The following is a 19,738-nucleotide window of genomic DNA, read 5'->3' on the forward strand; positions in this document are numbered from 1 at the left end:
AACTCAAATACTTGGCCACTTGGGTTTACTCTGTTTGAACTAATGAGGGGCTGGGAAACAATATTTTTTATTACTATTATTTTAAAACAAGTCCCATTGAGCCCCATGGAACATAAATTATGGAAAACACACATTTTTGTCTATGGGCCCTTCAGAAAGTTCAATAGCTAAGAGTCCTGTGGACTCTCTGAAATGGGTACACTCCTTTCAACAATATAGATCACAATATAGATCACGCATATCCTTTCTGCATAACTCTCGTTCATTTGTCCTCCAATAAGTTCACCAAGGTATTGGGAAGGGGGGAGATGTCAACCAAACATTCTTCAGTCCGTCTTCAATTAAGATGAGAACACCACTGAAGCGTATCTTGATACAAGACCAAATAATCCTTTTTTTTTCCTGTGCATATCTATTTTTTTACATTCTTTGTTCATCCATTTATTCCCCAATTGATGGGAACAATCTTCATTTTCTAAAGAAAAGCTCCTTGCGTTTATCAAACATTCTTTGGATCTTGGGTACCTAATCTGTGCAACTAATCAATTTTTCCATTTTTTAATCAATACCAAACACTTTGGAAAATTGTTGCTTTGTAAAATAGTTTGAGGTCTGGTACTGATATGGCCCCTTTTTTGGGATTACTGACATTCTGTTCCTTTAGATGAATTTTATTATTTTTTAGCTCTATAAAATAAGGTCTTTTATAGTTTCACGTGTATGGCATCTTATAAATTAATTTAGATAATGTTGCCATTTTTATTATATTAGCACTGCCCAAACATGAGCAATTAACAACTCTCCAAATATGTAGGTCAGTAGAGTGTTTTATGGTTGCTTTTATAGAATTTCTTTGTATGCCTTTGTAGGTAGACTCCTAAATATTATACACATTCTTTAGTAATTCTGAATGAAATTTCACTTTCTATCTCTTTCTGCTAGACTACATTGATAAAAACCAGAAAGGCTGAAGGTGGAGGTGAGGGGGAGGTAACAGTGGAAAGCTGACAGTGGCATTTTTCTATCAATTTAAAAAGAAAGAACAGTAGAGGTTCAATTATTCACAGGACATAAAATCCAAGGAAGCCAGCAATAAATCACAGGGCTAAATAAACTGCCATATATAACTGTAATAGGATATAATTTTGCAGTAAGAAATGAAGCAGGGAAATATTTGTATGAAGTGATTTAGACTTAAGTAAGCTAAACCAGAAGAACATATGCAATTATTAAAATTAACGTAAGTGAAAAACTCACTAAAAGGAAGCTAAACTCTGAATAACTGAAAAACCAGCAAGGGTCCTGGGGAATGGATAATGACACACATTTCCCTCTTCTTGACAGACAGTCAGGGGACTATGAGGACAGGGAGCTACATGTTGTCAGATGTGGTCACTATTTTGATTGGCTTTTGCTCAGTTGTTTTTGTTAAGGGAGCATACAATTTTTAGAGTGGGAAATAGGTGTTAATATCCAGAAATGACTATGATAACAAAAGAATAGCATTGGATGCTAGAAGCAGGGCCGAGATGGCAGAGTAGAAGGAAGAAGTACAATGAGTTTCTCCTCCCACCAAAAAAAGAAAGAAAAGAAAAGGAAGAAAGAAAAGATCTCCTCCAGAGGTCTAGAAAATACACCAGATCATATACTGATTGGAAACTAAAAAAAAAGAAAAAAAAATCTGAGTGAGTCACATTTCCAGATGACGGAGGTGTAGGGAGTCAGAAATTGAGATCTGTAGACACTGGGGATGGGGTCTGCTTAGGAGCTGGCTGAGTATTCCAGTGCAGGGAGAGGCTGTACCCTAGGGCAAGAAGTTCCAGCTCTAGCAAAAAAGCACCCCACCCTGTAGGGTACAGGGAAAAAGGGTCAATTGGCAGCTCTGTCACTCACTACTCAGTTCTAGGGGAGGAATGAGGACAGGATGTTCAATGATGGGTGGCATTGCAAGGTAAGCGTCTATGCACCCTAAATTGTGTACCGAACAAGGAAACAACATTTGTATGGGTCAGACCCCAGGAGTAGGGTGCAATCTCAGTTCTAGCTTCTAGGTCAGTCTTAAGCCTACATAACCATGGAAGGAATTCCAGAACAAAGAGAAGCCTATGGTTCTGCTGCTCTGAATCAGCAAACTTTCCAGTTGGCTGACAGAGGCTGAGTCCAACAGCAGTCTATTGAAACTTCAGAGGGGGCAAGTCCACAGCTCAGACCCAAACCCTGGCCAGGAACTTACAAAACTCTGACCAGGGGGTCAATGACCAGATGTTGCCTAGGATCAGACCACTCTGGGAGCACTGAAAGTTTCCAGGTCCCCAGCCTCAGCTGTCCCTGAAATCCTGGAATAACACAATTCCAAGAAAACAGCAGCAGGACCAGCTTACATATATTCTCCAGAAGCACACAGCTATAACATTAAATTCAACTAGAATTCCTAGAAGAGACAAAGAGAGGGTTTTTTTTAAAGAGTTTTAAAATGTTAAGTGATAAATGAGAGCACTAGAGAAAAAACAGGAAGAGAAATGAGAGCTATGGAAGAACTGGAAAGGGAATTAAAAGCTTGGCACAAGATGTGTAAAACATTGCTCAAGCAACAAACTCTCTGAAAAGGGGTTGTTCCCAAGCAAAATAAACTCTAACTAAGCTAAAGATATACAAAAATATTTATAGTTCTTTTTGTGATGTCAAAAATTAGAAACTGAGAGGGTATCCATCAATTGGGGTATAGCTGAACAACTTATGATACATTAATGTGAAGAACACTATAATGCTATAAAAAAATGTTTAAAAGGATGGTTTCATTGAACCCTGGGAAGACTTGTATGAACTGATGCAGAGTGAAGCAAGAAGAACCAGAACAAAAAGTATACAATGACAACAACGTAAAGACAAACAACTTTGAAAGAGTTGAAAACTCTGATCAGAATTATTGTTGGTCAGATTCCAGAAGACTAATGATGAAATATGCTACCTATCACCTTGGTAGAAAGGTAAAAGATTATGAGGACAGAACAAAACATTAAACCATTTTTTTAGATATAGCTGATGTAGAAATTTGTTTTGCTTGACTACACATATTTGTAACAGGAGTTTTATTTTTCTTTCTTTCTCAATTGCACAGTGGGTGGGAGGGTGAGAAGCTGAATTTTTGTATGATGGAAAAATATATTAATTTTAAAAAGAAATAGCATCAATAATTTTTAAAGACCTCAACTAAGAGGGAAACTACTACCTCCCATTCAAGCTATTTCATATAGACAGCCTTACTTATTGCAACATCCATGCGTCTGGTTCTGTTCTCTAGAACTAAACAGAATTACTCTTCTACATGAGAGTCCTTCAAATATTTGTAAACTTATCATTGTCTCCAACTCCCTTGACTAGTTATTCTCTTCCCAGACTAAATATGCTCAATTTCTTCAGGTGAGGAAATGGAGGTTCAGATTATGATATGATAATGCAGGTATCATCATTAATTTACAGATGAAGAAAATGAGACTCTACTTTTCCACTCCACCACAATGCCCAATATAGTCATCTTCTACTTTAGTCTAGTTGGTTTGTTTAAAAGTAATTGCTGAGCCACTTAAGTCTTTGGAATTAACAAAGCATATGGCAATAGCATATATCTTTACTTAATACTCAGATTTTTGGATGTCAAGTTCATATTACACAGTAGATTTAGCTTACACCGAGACCAGACATTATTCAGTGACAAAATTAGTATCCTTCACAGATTGCACTCAGATCTAAGAGATATTTTTAATGTATATACATGCATATGTACAGAGCTGTAACATAAGAACATATAACTTGTAGCATGTCTTAAATTGCAGAAAATCAGAATTGAATACAAAACAAATCCATATAGTAAAAGCTATTCAGAAGACAGAATCCTACGCCCACCTTCTCCCCTAGTAACTGCAATGCTTCAGACATTATGACAAAGCAACCTTGTTACCCAATTCAACTAATTTAATTCTTACCCAGTATTAGGTGAGAAGGACGAATCGAAGGTCAGCTTCAGTCCACGTGCAAGCTGAACAGAAAAGAAATTCACAAGTTGCATTTGTAGTTGCAAGGAAGGCTATGATACACAAAATCATAAAATGGTGCCTCTTCAGGGACATGGTTACCTGATCCTCAACAGTAATTTCAGTGCCCAATGTATTGTCTGTGTTCCATTTTTCTATGAATGTCAAGCCATATTCAGACCATTTGTACTTTGTTTCCAAACTGCCCGAAACTTTGCTGGTCTCAGTGTTTGCTGAACCTGAACTTGTAAATTCCTTTAAAGAAAGAAAGAAAGAAAGAAATTAAGTTAGGGGGAGGCACAAAATTATATACTTACAGACTTAAAATGGGAAAGAATGACTACTGGTTATCTAAAATGTTCAATACCTGCTGTTATATAATAAGTATCTGAAAGACTTCATGGTACAGTAGAAAGAATACTAGATTCTAAGAATGAATTCAAGTCTTGGATCTATCTAACACTGACCATGTGACTTCTAGCAAGTTACTTGACTTCTCTAAATCTTAGTTTTCTCATCCACAAAACGGGGAGAATAGTACTATTGTGACTAAAATGCTTTGTAAACCAAAATGTGAGCAACTATTGTTATTAGCTGTAAAACTGTCATTAGCTGTGTTCAAATGATGTTTTCATAAGATGAATCTATACACTTATCACCAGGGGAATTCACAATTCTAAGAAATTAAACAAAAGATTACTTTGCAGGACAAAGAATCACCTCACTCCAATTTATTTGTTTCCAAATTTCATAAGGGGGAGGTGGGAACAAACATTTATTAAGCACCCAGTATATGACAGGCCCTGTGTTTTACAAGCACTCCATAATGACTTAAACTGAACTTGGACCTAAACTGCCTCCTTCTTATTTTAGTTATATGTGGCATGAAACAGAGTCCTTCTTTGTGTATACCTCCTTAAATTGGATTTGGAAGGAAGGCTTAAACTGAAGCTGTCTTCTCAGAACTACAACCTGAAAAGTTCTTCGAACTTCAGAGAATCATATATTTAGATCAGAAAAGGACCATAGAAGCCATCTAAACCAACCCCTTCATTTCATAGATGAGGAAATTGATGCCCAGAAGGGTTAAGCAGTTTTGTAAGAGAAGAGAGGTAGTAAGTCACAGAAGTGGGTTTCTTTACTTTTACCGTACTGCCTCCTACATGCCAAAAACTAATTGTTTCTGTTCATAGATCCATTAAGAAACACACAACAGTTTTAATTACCACACATTCAATTTTTTAAAATATTTAAGTCCCTCATTAGAATGTGGACAGACCTGTTATTTCATCAATGATACAGTTAACCTACCCATTACATCCCAACTTCAGGATTCTTTTCCACATCCTGCCATAAATCCTACACAGGAAGTCCAAGTAACCTTCCTCCTGCTCTCCTGACTGCATGGATACCAATGAAGCAAGTAGGCTATGTACTTGGTTTCCTTTGCATCTCTTGGGAAGAAATGAGAAGAAATACCTGGGCTATTGCAAACTATATACTAGAGTAGGGTAGACCTTTATAGTCTCACAATTGACAAAAAGACTCAGTTGTTGGTTATTGGCTCCATGTCAAAAATTATATGGCTTGAGAGACACACAAGAGGTCATTTTGGTTAATAACCGCCTGGTTTTCAAAATTAAGTAAGTCATATGCCTGACAAAGGTGACTGTTAGCATCATTCAATCAGTCAACAAACATTTATTAAGCCATTACTATGTGCCAGGCAGGGTGTTAAAACTGAGGATAGGAAAAAAAAAAAAAGCAAAAATACTGTCTCTGCCCTCAAAGAGTTCACCAGGCCAGAATACAGATCAAAGACAGGGTCCTATGTTAGAATATGCAAAGAAATTCAGTTTTATAATTTAAAAAAAGAAATGAGAAAAGTTAAAACTGAGAAGCTATAACTTTTCTGGTTAAACATTAATTAGCATCTAATGTGAAACATGTTGATTAGTATAGACCACCTTTGAATATCCCTCCATCACAAGGGACCCATGATGTACAGGAACTGAAGCAGTAGTTATGCCAAAAATCATTTTGATTTGACTTTGGAATGTATAATGTGAGATTTATTTTTTGGTTTTGTTTGTTTGTTTGTTTGTTTGTTTGCAGGGTTATAACCCTCTTTTGATTTTAGACTGATAAGATCTGTGTTTTTATGTTCCCTGGGCAAATATCAATCAATGGGGAAGAAAGGTGGCCCAGGAATATGATGAAGAGACTAGAGAAGTCAGACTAGGATTGAAATTTTTCTGTAAATAATTTAAAAATAGATGATTTTATTTTTCTTGTTTTTCTTTTCCAATATGGCTAATATGGAAATATGCTTTGCATGACTTCACATACGTAATGGGTATCATATTGCTTGCTTTCCCAAGGGTCTGGAAGAAAGATTTGCAACTAAAAAAAAATTTTTAATGAATGTTAAAAAGAAAATAAAGTAGATGAGAATTGATTCTTTTAGTACCTGTCCTTTCTTCTCCCCACCATGCCATGCAAACTAGTCAAGCATTTCTAAAATATTATTTCTTCCAACCTTTAACAAGTGATATGTTTGAAAAAAATTCCAAAAATAAAATCACCCCACATAATCCCCTACTGGAAAAACCCAAGCCTCTGGGTCAATTTTGGTGAAGGAACAAAGAACAAAAGAGAAATATTAGCCAACTTTCCCCTAGAGGACTAGACAATGTTCTTTCCGTGGCCTGACCAGAGCCTCATGGGTAACAGGCACAGTGACCTGAAAGGATGTGGAAAGAAGAAAGAATCACTAGAGTCAAGTACCTGGACCTGGATTCAAAACCCACACCTGGTACTTAGTATGTTTAAGACCTTGGGCAAGTCACTTAACCCTTGTGGGCCTCAGTTTCCTCATTTATAACAGGAGTGGACTAAATAGTCTCTTGAGGTTACTCCCAAATCTAGATCAAAGATTCCATGTTCTTATGATTATTAGGGAATTTGTTTTACACATGGTTTTCAAAGAAAGAAGGGCTTGAGGCCCAGACCCCAGAGTCAGGACTCCCCAAAAGTTTAGCAAAGAGAATCTAAACAATGGAAAATCTGCCAGAATTTGAAAATGTATGTTATTGCCCCCTATCAAAGCTGTCTTCTAATGTTACAGCTGTCCCTCTTCATTATTCACAGATGAAGCAGAACTCCTCAGTGTTTGGCACTTGACAATATTCTCTCAGATCTAAAGAAGAAATGAAGCATGATTCTATGGCCCAATCATTCAAAAAGTCCTGCCCACCCTCTCTCTAGTTCTATATTGCCACCCCCACCTCATTAGCTGTTCAAAATGAAGAGCCTAACATGATCTTGAAATGGTAACTTTGTAGATGATTCAGTACGTATTTGGGGGCGATAAGACAGACAACAACTGAAATTAGCATCTAGAATTATGGACCATTTCCAAGTGCCATTTTTGCTAACAGGGAACTATTTTACAAAAGATTTTCAGGATCAAATTTATAGGGACTGAAAAACTTACCAGTCCATTCTCAGATTTTGTTTTCAGATCCAGTTTTATTAAGCCAAATCCTAAAGGAAAAAAAAAGATATTAATAGAGAAGGATTACCTAGAAAGAATAATTCTTTTAGTGACATTCTAAGTGTTCCTTTTAAAATAAGGACCACAAAACTTGGATTTTTCAACTCTCCATGCACTAAGCTTCTACTGAGCTGCTAATGGGCTATCAGAGAATACCAGCCTAGGGAGGTCCTTTGTCCCACCCCTGCTTTCCCAGGTTGGCCTAGGCGGAAGCTGGCACTGCTGTGCAGCATTCATTGGGCCCAGTGCTCATAGGTCTAATGACAAGCTAAATTTAGAAGAAGAAAAAAATCTTCCTCTGGTACTGTTCATATAACTGTCTTCAAGGCAAAGACAGACCTTGCTTTTTTCCTCCAACTGAGTTCTGGCTGCCAGCTTCAAAAGCTTGGCTACAGGTTAGGCAGAGCTGTGTGAATGAAGAAAAGGAGAACATGCCAGGGACTTCCTACTTAAATACTTAGGAGGAATGCTTCTCACAGATAGATGGAACCATTGAATGAATCTCTTACCATCCATCTAATTCAATTTTTATTTTAACAGTTGATATTAATCATCACTAATGCACCCAATATTTTGGGTGTTTAGACACATTATTTTCAAAACAAAGTGGTGCAGGAAATATAGAGGTCATGGAGACCCAGAAAAAAAGGGGGGTGCATCAGTCATGTAGCAAGAACAAGAGACATAAGATAGACAACCAAGTGCTGTCTTCTTATAGATGAACTTCTAAAAACAGAGGAAAGCTGCCAGTGCATTAGTAGAGCCTCTACTGAGGAATTACGGAAAGACATGGCCAAGAAATGCTTAGGAAGACATTGAAAGGTTGCAATTTGTAGCAGCACAAGAAGTTCCTACATCAATGAAAACATGGATCCAAAGTAGTAAATTATTTTGAGCAACTCTAGAAGCCTTTATATTTTCACTCAGAAAAAAAGTGGATTAGGAAAATAATTCTATATTCCCTGGGCAGGTGATAATGTGTCTTATATGCTAAGATAAGTAAAATTTTACATAGTAAACAGCCCAAGCCTCAGATATGCGATGACAGAAATGGCATGGTTTCCAGAGAGAACTCACCATAGCCCTTAGTAAACACATCCCTGGCAGATTTTCCAAGGTCAGCATAAGTAGGTGGCACAGCCATTTTCTGCAGGAACAAAAACAATCATCACAATGTGAATGTTTTCTAGAACTGGAAAGGATTTCAGGAGGCCATTGAGTACAAATGCTTCATATGAAGCTTCAGGAGAGAAAATAGGGAGTAAGAAAGGAAATCAATTAATGAAGAATAAAAGGATTTTCTTACTGTGGTGAGGACTCCCCAGTTGAACCTGAATAACATGAACTTATATTTTTCCTACACAGCACAGCTCTGTGACTTCCAACAGCACTCAAATAGAAGCAGGGGAGGCGTATGGTAGGAGTAATCTGGGGATGCAATCCCAGGAGTAATCAACAATGCACCAAAGCCCTTCATAAAACTATTATGGATATCTTCCTCTTGCTATGGCCTGAAAAACATGCTCCTTGAAGTCCCCAAATATTAGATTATAACTACATATAATACACATATCATAGATGATAACTAGATATTTCTAGCTGTAACTTTTTCCTGCCCTTCCAAGAAACAGTAGGTGGCACAGAGGACAGAGTACTGGCCTGGAGCCAGGAAGCTCTGACTCAAATCTGGCCTCAGAATGGGCAAGTCACTTAACCTCTCTTTGCCTCAGTTTCCTTTACTCAGAAATGAGGATAATAATAACATCTACCTTGCAGAACTATTGTGAGTCTCAAATTAGATACTTAGAAAAGCACTTTCATAGTGCCTGGAACATAGTAGGCACTATATAAATGCTTATTTCTTCCTTCCAAGTTCCACTTCCGTGGTGTCTGCTCTCATCCTAGTGTGTTATGTGGGAAGCGAGGGAAGGGGTTGATGGACTACACTAATACCCTTCCTTTGCTGCCTTTGGTGTTCCCTTGGGTACCTCTAGTTAAGCAATATGATGTGGCCCATCCCTTAAATGCTTTCATCTCACTGGCTTTGGCCAGTCTATTTCTTTTCCAATGTCCTGTTAGTCCCATCAAAAGACCTAAACACACCTTCTAAGAATGTTGCTTGGGACAATAGACTTCTTCAATGAAAACTCCACTTTATAAAGCACTTTATGGTTTACACAAGGCTTTCCTCACAACAAACCTCTCAGGTCAAGTGCCTACTATGAATCAGGAACTGTGCTAAGTGCTGGGGATGCAACAAAAGGCAAAAGATAGACCCTGTTCTCAATGAGCTCACGGTCTAATAGGGGAGACAACACGTGAACAAAAACATACAAATGAGACACAGACAGGATAAATTAGACATAACCAACAGAAAGAAGGCACTAACATTAAGGGGGACCAGGAAAGTCTTCTTGTAACACATGGGATTTTAGGTGGGACTTGAAAAGAAGCCAAGGTAGGCAGGAGCAGAGATGAGGAAGGCAGTACAAGTGTTATTTATACTCACTTTACAACTGAAGAAACTGGGGTTCCTAGAGTTTAAGGGACTTGCCCAGACAGATGTATAAGGGCTTCACTGCTGGAAGTCTGAGTGAAAATCTGTCTTCTGCAGTTCTCTGAACTTTACCTTCTCTCCCCTTTTTCCCCACCAAATCCCCCCCCAAAAACCACCTGTCTTCCCCTAAAATGGAGAGCATATTTACCCCTAACTCCAGCAAAAACCCAAGGCTAAGCTGATGCTTAAGAAGATGAACTTCCAAGTTTCCAGAAACAACAAAAAAGATAAACAGACAATACCAGGGGCAGCTAGGTGGTGCAGTGGAAAGAGCACCAGCCATGGAGTCATGAGGACCTGAATTCAAATGTGACCTTAGACACTTAACACTTACTTGCTGTGTGACCCTGGGCAATTCACTTAACCCCATTGTCTAGCCCCCCCCCAAAAAAATAGACAATACCACACCTGACCCCAGCTCAACTACCAGGTATGGTTGGGGATCCTGGACTAATCACCTTTTCCCTCAGTTTTGGTTTCCCTAGCTATTAAAAAAAAATCTTCTAGGAAGTACTATTAATGAAATAGTGATTCCAGACATCTCAGGAAATAAGGTCTTCATTTCCCATTTGGCTGTAGCTCTTAACACTTCTCCATCACATGCTCACACTGGGTACCCTTCCCTTTTTCATTCCTTGTGTGCTGTTTTCTCTGATTAGATTATAAGCTCCTCAAGAACAAAGACTATCTTTCTTTTTGTATTTGTATCCCTAGCACTTAGCACAGTGCCTGACAAATAGTAGGCACGTAGTAAATGTTTACTGACATACAAACATAACAAAAATTTTAACCACCAAAATGATTTCATTTTAAGCCTCTGGATTGGAATTTTTTTTAAAATGTGCATCACTTCTCTGCATTTTAAAAGGAAGTCTACTGAACATTCACAAACACCTTCCTGACTCAGAATCAGCGTTAATATCCCTTTTTTGGTCCTGTGCTGCAGCTCTGGGGTGCACTGCATTACTACGGTGTTGGGAGGTGAGGTTATGCCCCTTCACTAAATGACTCCAGACTGTTGTGCTTTTATCATTCATTTTCTGCTTTGGTGCCTCTTTCAATGATCACTTCTTTCTTCTCAATGTCTTGCCATGATAGCACCTTACTCAAAAACCTCCATCGGCTCCCTGATGTCTATGGAATAAAATATATGTGTCCTAGCCTGGTATTAAGACCAGTCACGAACTGGCTTCCTCATAGCTCTTAAAAATTAATTTAATTTTACAGGTATGTATTATCATGTAGGTATATTTTACATGTATACATATTTACATATATTTACATACATATATTGTCTTCTCCAACTAAACAAGGAAAAAAGAAAAAGAAAATATTATTAAAATATGCATAGTTCAGCAAACCAAATTCCTACATTGGACATCTTCAAAAAATGCTTATTATGTTCTGTATTTCAAATCCATCACCTCACTGGAAGGAGGAGGGAAGTAAGTTTTATCTTTAGTTCTCTGGACTCATGGTTTATCATTACAATGATGAAGAGTTCCAAAATCTTTCAAAGCTATTTTTCTCCACAATGTTATTGTATAATTTGTTCTACTTTTGCTTATTTCATAGCTTCCTCTAAAACTCTACACTTCATAATTTCTTATAGCAAAATAATATTCCATTACATTTATATGACATAATTTGTTTAGCCATTCCCCAATAAGATATTCTCTCCCCCTTAGTTTATAGATTTTGGCTACTAAGAAAAGAGCTGTTACAAGTATTTGTGTACATTTTTGTACAATGTACAATTTTTTTATACATTTGTACATTTTCATTGATTTCTTTGAGCTATACCTAGAAGTGGTATGGTTGGATGAAAGTTTAATTACTTTGGAGGTATAGTTTCTGACTGTTTTGCTGAATAGCTGCATCAGTTCAAAGCTCTACCAACATCAGAATAGCCATACCTGTTTTCCCACACCTCTCCAACATTTGTCATTTTCCTTTTTTGTTAATTTTTCCAATCTGATGGGTATGAGTTGGAAACAGCAACTTTAATTTGTATTTCTCAAATTAATCAATTTAGAATGCCTCTTCATATGGGGGTCAATAGCTTGGATTTCTTCCTTTGAAAATTACCTGTGTTTTTAAGGGAGAATGGCTTAGTCATAAATTTGAATCAACTTGTTATACATCTTGGAAATAAGATCTTTATCAGAAAAACTTATTCTAAAAATGTAGTCTTAGTTACCTCTTTTCCCTTCTAATTTTAACTCTATTAGATATTTGTGCAAAAACTTTTTCATATAGTCAAAATTATTTATTTAATCTTGTTATCCTGTCCATTGCTTGTTTAGTCATGAACTTTTCTCCTATCTATAATCTAAAAGATAGTTTCTTCCTTGGTCCTTTAATTTGCTTATCTTGTTACCTTTTATGTCTAAGTTACATATCAACTTAGAGTTTATCTTTTTTTTTTTTTTCGGCTAGGCAATGGGGTTAAGTGACTTGCCCAGAGTCACACAGCTAGTAAGTGTTACATGTCTGAGGCCGGATTTGAACTTGGGTCCTCCTGAATCCAGGGCCGGTGCTCTATCCACTGTGCCACCTAGCATTTATCTTAATATATGGTCTATACCTAATTTCTGCCAGATTGCTATGCAAATTTTCCAGCAGTTTTTGTCAAATAGTGAGGCCCTCCCCCAGTAAATGGGGTCTTTGGGAGTATCAAAACTATGCTACTATGTTTGCTTCTGTTATATATTCAAAGTGTTCCAATCATCAACCTCTTTATTTTGTATCATAATTTGAGATCCAGGACTACTACCCTCTTCCTGCTTGATGTTTTTCATTACTATCCTTGACATTCTTGATCCTTTGTTCTTCCATTGGAATTTCATTATTGTTTTTCCAGGTCTAAAAAATAATCTGTTGGTACTTTGATTGGTATAGCCTGAATAAGATTTCTGGTAGTATTGTCATTTTTATTGTACTGACTCAACCTACCCCCCCCCCCAAGCAATCAACATTTCTTCAATTATTTAGGTCTCTCTTTATCTCCGCAAAGACTGTTTAATAGTAGAATTCACATACTTCCTGGACAAATCTTAATAGAAATTACTCTCAAATTTATTGTGTTTTCTGCATTTATTTTAAATGTAATTTCTTTTTTTTAAATGGATTTTTATTTATTGAGAATTTTTTTTTGCCTTTTTTTTGGGGGGGTGAGGCAATTGGGGTTAAGTGACTTTCCTAGGGTCACACAGCTAGTAAGTGTCAAGTGTCTGAGACCAGATTTGAACTCAGGTCCCCCTGAATCCAGGGCCGGTGCTCTATCAACGTGCCCCCTAGCTGCCCCAAATGTAATTTCTTTCTCTAGCTCATCCTGCTGGGTTTTGTTGGTAATATATAGAAATACTAACATTTTACGGACTTAGTTTATATGTCACAACTTTGCAGAAGTTATTTCAATTAGTTTTTTGGTTGACTCTTTATGATCTTCTAAGTAAATCATATCATTGGGGGAAAAAAGTGAATTTGGTTTCCTCTTTGCCTATGAATATTCCCTTGATTAAATTATAATCCCACAGAACTTTCCAACTTTATTTCAGACTACTTACCTACAGACTGTATTTTCCAGTCAAATTAGACTACTAACTCTTCCTCTTCTTGTCCTATCTCCTACTTGTATGTATTCATAAAAGAATGGAATGATTTCCTTCAAATATCAGCTTGAACACCACTATCTACATGGGACTTTTCCTAATGCCTCCCTAATTGCTAGTGTCTTCCCCCACAGCATCACCTTGTACAATTTGTATATATCTTCTTCTTCTTCTTCTTGTTAACTTGTTTCAGTCTGACTCTGTGACTCCATTTGGGTTGTCTTGGCAAAGATATTGGAGTGATTTGCCATTTCCTTCTCCAGCTCATTTTACAAGTCAGGAAACTGAGATAAACAGGGTTAAGTGCCCGGGGTCACACAGCTGGTAAGTGGGTCCAGATTTGAACTCAGGTATTCCTGAATCCAGGCCTGGTGTTCTATCTACTGAGCCACCTAGTATACACACCTATAAATGTTTATTTTGTTTCCCATTTTGGAATGTAACCTCCTTAATTGAGGGCAAGGGTCATTTCACTTTATATCCCCAGAAAAAAGTGCCTGAGACATTTTAAGTATTGTAGAGATTTGTCACCTCTGTGCCTATAATACAAGTATTTATACAAGTAATACAAGCATCTATATTTCTGTCTCTTCAATTCAATACCTATTTATTAACTGCCCGCTGTGAAGAGAGTATTATGCTAGACACTGACTATACAAACCCAAAATGAAACAATCTCTGCCCTCAAGGAATTTACATTCCCCTGAGGGAGATACAATCTGTATCCCCAATAAACACACACAAAGTGTATGTATGTATGTATGTATGTGTGTAATAATTTTAAGGAGAAAGCACTAACAACTGGGAGGATATGGGCCTTTGACTGTGTTTTGAAGGAAACTAAAGGCTGAGATGAGGAAGAAGCATATTCTAGGCTTGTGGGAACCACCTGTGAATGCATGAAGGCTGGAGATGAACTGTCATGTACAGAAAAACAACTAGCAGGGCAGTGTGCCTCGAATAAGAGTAGGAGAAGGGAAATAATAGGAAAGAAGACAGAAAAGCCATGTGGGAGTCAGATTGTGAAGGGCTTTAAGTGTCAGGCTGAGGATGCTCTATTTTGCCCTAGAGGTAATCGGGAGTCCTCGGAGATTTTTGAGCAATGAAGTTACATAGTTGAATCTCTTTTTAAGGAGTATCAGTCTGACAGCAGGGTGAAGAACAGATTCAAAAGCAAGCCAATTAGGGAGCAAATGAGAGAGTCCAATGAAGAAATAAGGGCCTGAACTAGAACACAGTGTAGGCAGAAGAAGGGGCACTATTGCAGAGGCAGAAATGAGTAGTAACTCGTAATGTATTGGAAGGGTGGTAGGATGTTAGGAATGAGGGAAGGGGAAGAGTTGATTGCTTTAAGGGCTAACTCACAGGTTACCTCCTTCATGAAGTTTTATTGGATCCATATCCTGATCCATAACTGACAGTATTCACTCCTTTCCTTTTATAATATTCTTCCTTGTATCATACTTATTCAGATAGCTCATACTCCCTTATAAGATTATAAACTCCTTAAAGGCAGTGGCTCACTTTTTACTGTTATGTACCTCATGCTGAGCACTGTGCTTTGCACAGAGTAGGTGCTTAACAAATGTTTGTTCATCTGAATAATCTAACTGTAGGATCACGTGGGGTATGGATGGGGAAAAAGATATACCTTAGAGATCATCTAGTCTAGTCCCCTTCACTTTAAGGATGGGGAAACCGAGACCCAGAAGTAGGAAGCTCAAGTCCCAACAAATAATAAACAGCAGAGCCAGGATTAATTGTCTGACTCTAAATCCTATTTGCTTTCTACTGCACTACACTGCATTCTTGTGTAAATGTCTTGTATCAGAACTGCAGAACCCTGGAATGTTAGAGCTGCCAAGGAGGTTGGAGGTCATCTGGTCCAACCATTTACAGAGAAATAAACTGAGACCCAGAGAGTGCCAAGTAACTTGCCTAAAGTCACACTCAAGTCTCTTGATTCCTATTATAGGGCTCCTCTGAATGAAACAATAATCTGCACAAGAACACCTGTACTAAAGGGGTATCTATGCATGTGATATTCCTTCAGAGTTAAAAAAAAAAAAGGTCTTTGGAGGTTTATCTTGATGAAAGGCAAGGTCAGATAGATTTTTAAAAACCAGACTAAGTCTACAAAAAATCAGGCAATGGTCCAGATGGGAAGTACAGATCTCTTCTCTCTGCCTTCTTTGTATGTGACTTTTACTGGTTTCCCAGGGAAAGGGATGGTGTCTGAGTGAACTTGCTGCAGGAAGACACTGGCATTATATGAGTGCAAAGGGAAAGACAAGGATAGCATGGATAAAGCCAACACAACTATTTTCTGTTTCAAGGCATTCCCTGCACAGCAGCACGTCGCTGGTGACCCAAAATAAGCCACGTAATCGCCATCTGCTAGCTCAAAAGCGGTATATAAAACAGCATCACCACATTCCAATCTAAGCTTAAAGAAGAGAGACACTGCAACACCTGGCCTGCTGTGTCTAAACTTATATAACCTAAAAATTAAACCATCCTTGAAAATCTTACTGTGATACAGTATATCCTCCTGTAAATGAGGTTATAACCCCCTACATTGCATCAATAACCTTCTCTGAGTCCTTCACAGCATGCCTGACTCAGAGAATCTGTTCCAAAAATGTTTGTACAAGTCTTTTCTGCTTCTACCACTGAGACCTCAATGAAATAAAATAAAATAAAATAAAAAATAGAATAGGATTTAAATACAAAAATTCTTCTCTGTAAGCATCAGAGTCTGACATTTACTGAACAAGTTGTTTTCATAGTCTGTTACCTCTCTTCCGCCCTCAAAAAACTACTGCACAAGCTTCTCCCCATAATGACCAGAAAGCTTCCTGAAACTTTGAATGAGACACTAACTAAAAAAAAGGGTACAGGTGCCTCTCATTTTACAAAACCGATACGTTCCTCCAAACACTTATGCATATTAGTAGGTACTTGACATTTTCTTTCAGTTATTTTTCAGTCATACATATCTGACTCTTCATGTCCCCATGTGAGGTTTCCTTGGCAAAGATACTGGAATGGTTTGCCCTTTTCTTCTCCAGCTCATTTTACATATGAGGAAACTGAGGCAAACAAGGTTAAGTGACTTGCCCAGGGTCACACAATAGTGTCTGGAACTGGATTTGAACTCAGGAGATGAGTCTTCTTGACTCCAGGCCCTGTGCTCTATCTACTGCACCACTTAGCTGTGTGCAGAACTGAATTTAATTTTTTTGCCAACTGAATCCAATATTAAAGCTTATGATTTAAGAAACCCTGCAACAATGCCATTTGTAAAGCAAATGATGATTTTTGTAAAGATAAATTATTCCCCTAATTGATGGACATCCTATGTGCTCTACTGGTGCCCAAGCAACACCAAGAGGTCTAGACCAGAGGCATCAAACATGCTGCTGGCAATATGAGCACCTAGCCCATAGGGTTATTGACCAGATCAAATGAGATAATGTATGTTAAGTGCTTTGCAAACCTTAAAGTGCTATAGAAATGCTATCATCATCATCATCATCATCATTATTAACAGGAACTGAAAGTGACTATTTTATCTATAGATCCTTCTAATATATTAAGAAGGTAAGAAGGAACCTCTTCAGAGATAAGACTGCTGTCTTTTTCTTGCATCAATATTTCAAAATACCTGATTTCCTAAATGTGCATCTTCCCTTCATCAGAAATATTGCTAATATTAGGGATCATGACAGTCATCTTACAGGTGACTGTGCTCTCTGTCTTTTACTTGTCTAAAGGGGTACACTCTAGGGAACAAGAATAACCAAAGGTCAGCTCCATCTGGAAGGGGCTCCAGAGATTATCTAGTTCTGCTCCTTCATTTTTACACAGGAGGAAAGAGAGGGCTGGGACTGTCCCCAAAAGAACTTTTTCAACTTTGAATTTAATTACCCTAGGTTCTCTTGAAGTAGAGTCTTCCACGATCTCAATGGGCCTCACCAAGGCATAAAAAAAAGCCAGCATCTCACCTCCACAGATGTTGAGGCAGCTGAGGTTTCCTGGAAGAACACTAGATTCAGAGTCAGAGTTCAAGTCAAAGTTCAGACTCTCTCATTATAGATCTATGACCATGGTGCTCAGTGGCCTCATCTGAAAAAAATGGAGGCAACACTTCCAGTAGACATCTAAAAGGGTTGTTGTAAGGTACATGAAACAATGAATGAAAAATGCTTTGTAAACCATGAAGTCACATGACACTCTAGAAAGAGCACTGCATGTGGAGTTAGAGGTCTTTGGGTCCCATCCATCTGGCTATCTACTTACATACCAAGTGTTTCTACCACTTAGTTACCACGGGCAAGTAACCTTTGGACCTGCTTCCTCATTTGTAAAATGAAGGGTTGGACTAAATGACCTCTAAGTTCCCTCCTAGTTCTATATCTATAGTCTTATGACACAGGTTATTGCTAACACAGAACATGCATGTATCCAAAACACATGAGGGGTAGTACCAATGACTTATTGACAAAAATATTATTTAAAAAACAAGGAGAACAGACCTAGGAGCTTCATTTCACTTCATCAAGCATTAAACTGTTTACTGTATACAGAGCATTGTTTTAGGAGATAGAACACAAATCTAATTTAAATAAGAGAGGATTTCTGCCCTCATTGGGTTCACAGCCCAGAATTCACAACCAAATGCCCCTCATTAGGGTTCTCTCTCTGAGGCCCCTTGTCTTCAACAGGATAGAACAATACTGCACTGCCTAGGCTTGCCCCAGGTTACAAATATCTTTCCCTTAAGGAGACCATGATTCTTTCCTTCTCTAACCAGGGCAATGTCCCTCCCTTGTCGCCATAAAGTTTGGGTTTACAGGACAGCTCTTCATTGGCTGTTTATGTACTCCAGGATGCTATGATTGCAATTCAAGTAGATGCAAATAAGTAAACTCTGGTGCCTTGGGGTTGAAGTAGTTTCTATACTAAAAGCATTGTCTGATCTTGAGCTCAGAAAATACATTGCTCAAAGGACTTAAAAAAAAAAGATAATACTACAGTGCGCTTGATATCTAGTATAATGAAAATAGCACTGGCTTTAGAATCCAAGAAATTAGTTTTGAGCTAGAGGAACAAGATTTAATCTTCTGAAATGATTCTGCTATTTACTACCTGTGAGACTTTGGGCAACTTAATTATCCTTGCTGATCCTCCGTTTCCCCATCTGTAAAATAAAAGGGTCTGATTCAATGATTTCTAAAGTGCCTTTTGCAGCTCTGAATACTACAAATACCCTAAGTTTAGTAAGTACCTGCCAGCCCATACTAACTTGCTGTCTGCACTTTTGACAGGCCTTAAAATTAATATGTTTTCTTCTCTAATTGAGCACCATTCAGAACCTATGAACCTTGGCTTCTACCTATTTCTTCTGTGATGCTACAGAGGACAAACTATCTTTAAGATTACTCATGGAACTCCTGGGCATATGGGAGGAAGCCACGCCTAATGAATCATCTCCAACAGCAATGTGGGCTATACTTCCAGGCTAGTGGGGAGATGGTTCTAAAGCTCCTGTCAAGATACAGCTGTAATTATAGACACACACACACACACACACACACACACAGAGGAATTCTAGGTGAACGCCCAAATGGATTTACAACCATCCAAACTGCCTGGGCCACCCAAATCTATGGGGGTGTGTGTAGGTGTGTGTCTCCTCTCCCTGAATCAACTTATTTTAAAACAAAGCCTGAGCAGGCTAGTTGGTAACCACTGACATGTTCCAACAGAGGCAGCTGGGATCCGCCTCACCATAAAAGGCTTCCTCACATGCATGTTGGGGATCAGGCCTGCAGGGAACAGCATCTTCCCATTGCAGACTTCTACACGAGCCACTAAAGAAACCCAATCTGGCAGCCTAGGTCTCCTATCAGTAAGTTCAGCACAGCTAATACCACCTTTACACAAACTCTATGACCTAATCATTCAAGCAGGCCAA

General features: G+C 38.1%; 1 protein-coding gene across 2 annotated transcripts in view; it reads right to left on the minus strand.

Moving 5' to 3' along the window:
• The window catches only part of VDAC1 (voltage dependent anion channel 1), a 36,159-nt gene that overhangs the window by 10,852 nt on the left and 5,569 nt on the right, over positions 1–19,738 (minus strand). Inside the window, exons 1-5 of one of the 2 annotated variants that reach the window (XM_027849222.1) lie at positions 17,766–17,788; positions 8,665–8,734; positions 7,528–7,577; positions 4,134–4,286; positions 3,984–4,036 (exon numbers count right to left, since the gene is read on the minus strand). In XM_027849222.1, the coding sequence (XP_027705023.1) occupies positions 3,984–4,036; positions 4,134–4,286; positions 7,528–7,577; positions 8,665–8,731 (323 nt within the window). In that variant the 5' untranslated portion in view covers positions 8,732–8,734; positions 17,766–17,788. Of the gene's footprint in view, positions 1–3,983; positions 4,037–4,133; positions 4,287–7,527; positions 7,578–8,664; positions 8,735–17,765; positions 17,789–19,738 lie in introns of those variants that run through there. The other variant, XM_027849221.1, reaches the window with a different exon arrangement.

Source organism: Vombatus ursinus, unplaced genomic scaffold (assembly GCF_900497805.2).
Source record: "Vombatus ursinus unplaced genomic scaffold, bare-nosed wombat genome assembly UNPS02007284.1, whole genome shotgun sequence".
NCBI classification, from domain to species: domain Eukaryota; kingdom Metazoa; phylum Chordata; class Mammalia; order Diprotodontia; family Vombatidae; genus Vombatus; species Vombatus ursinus.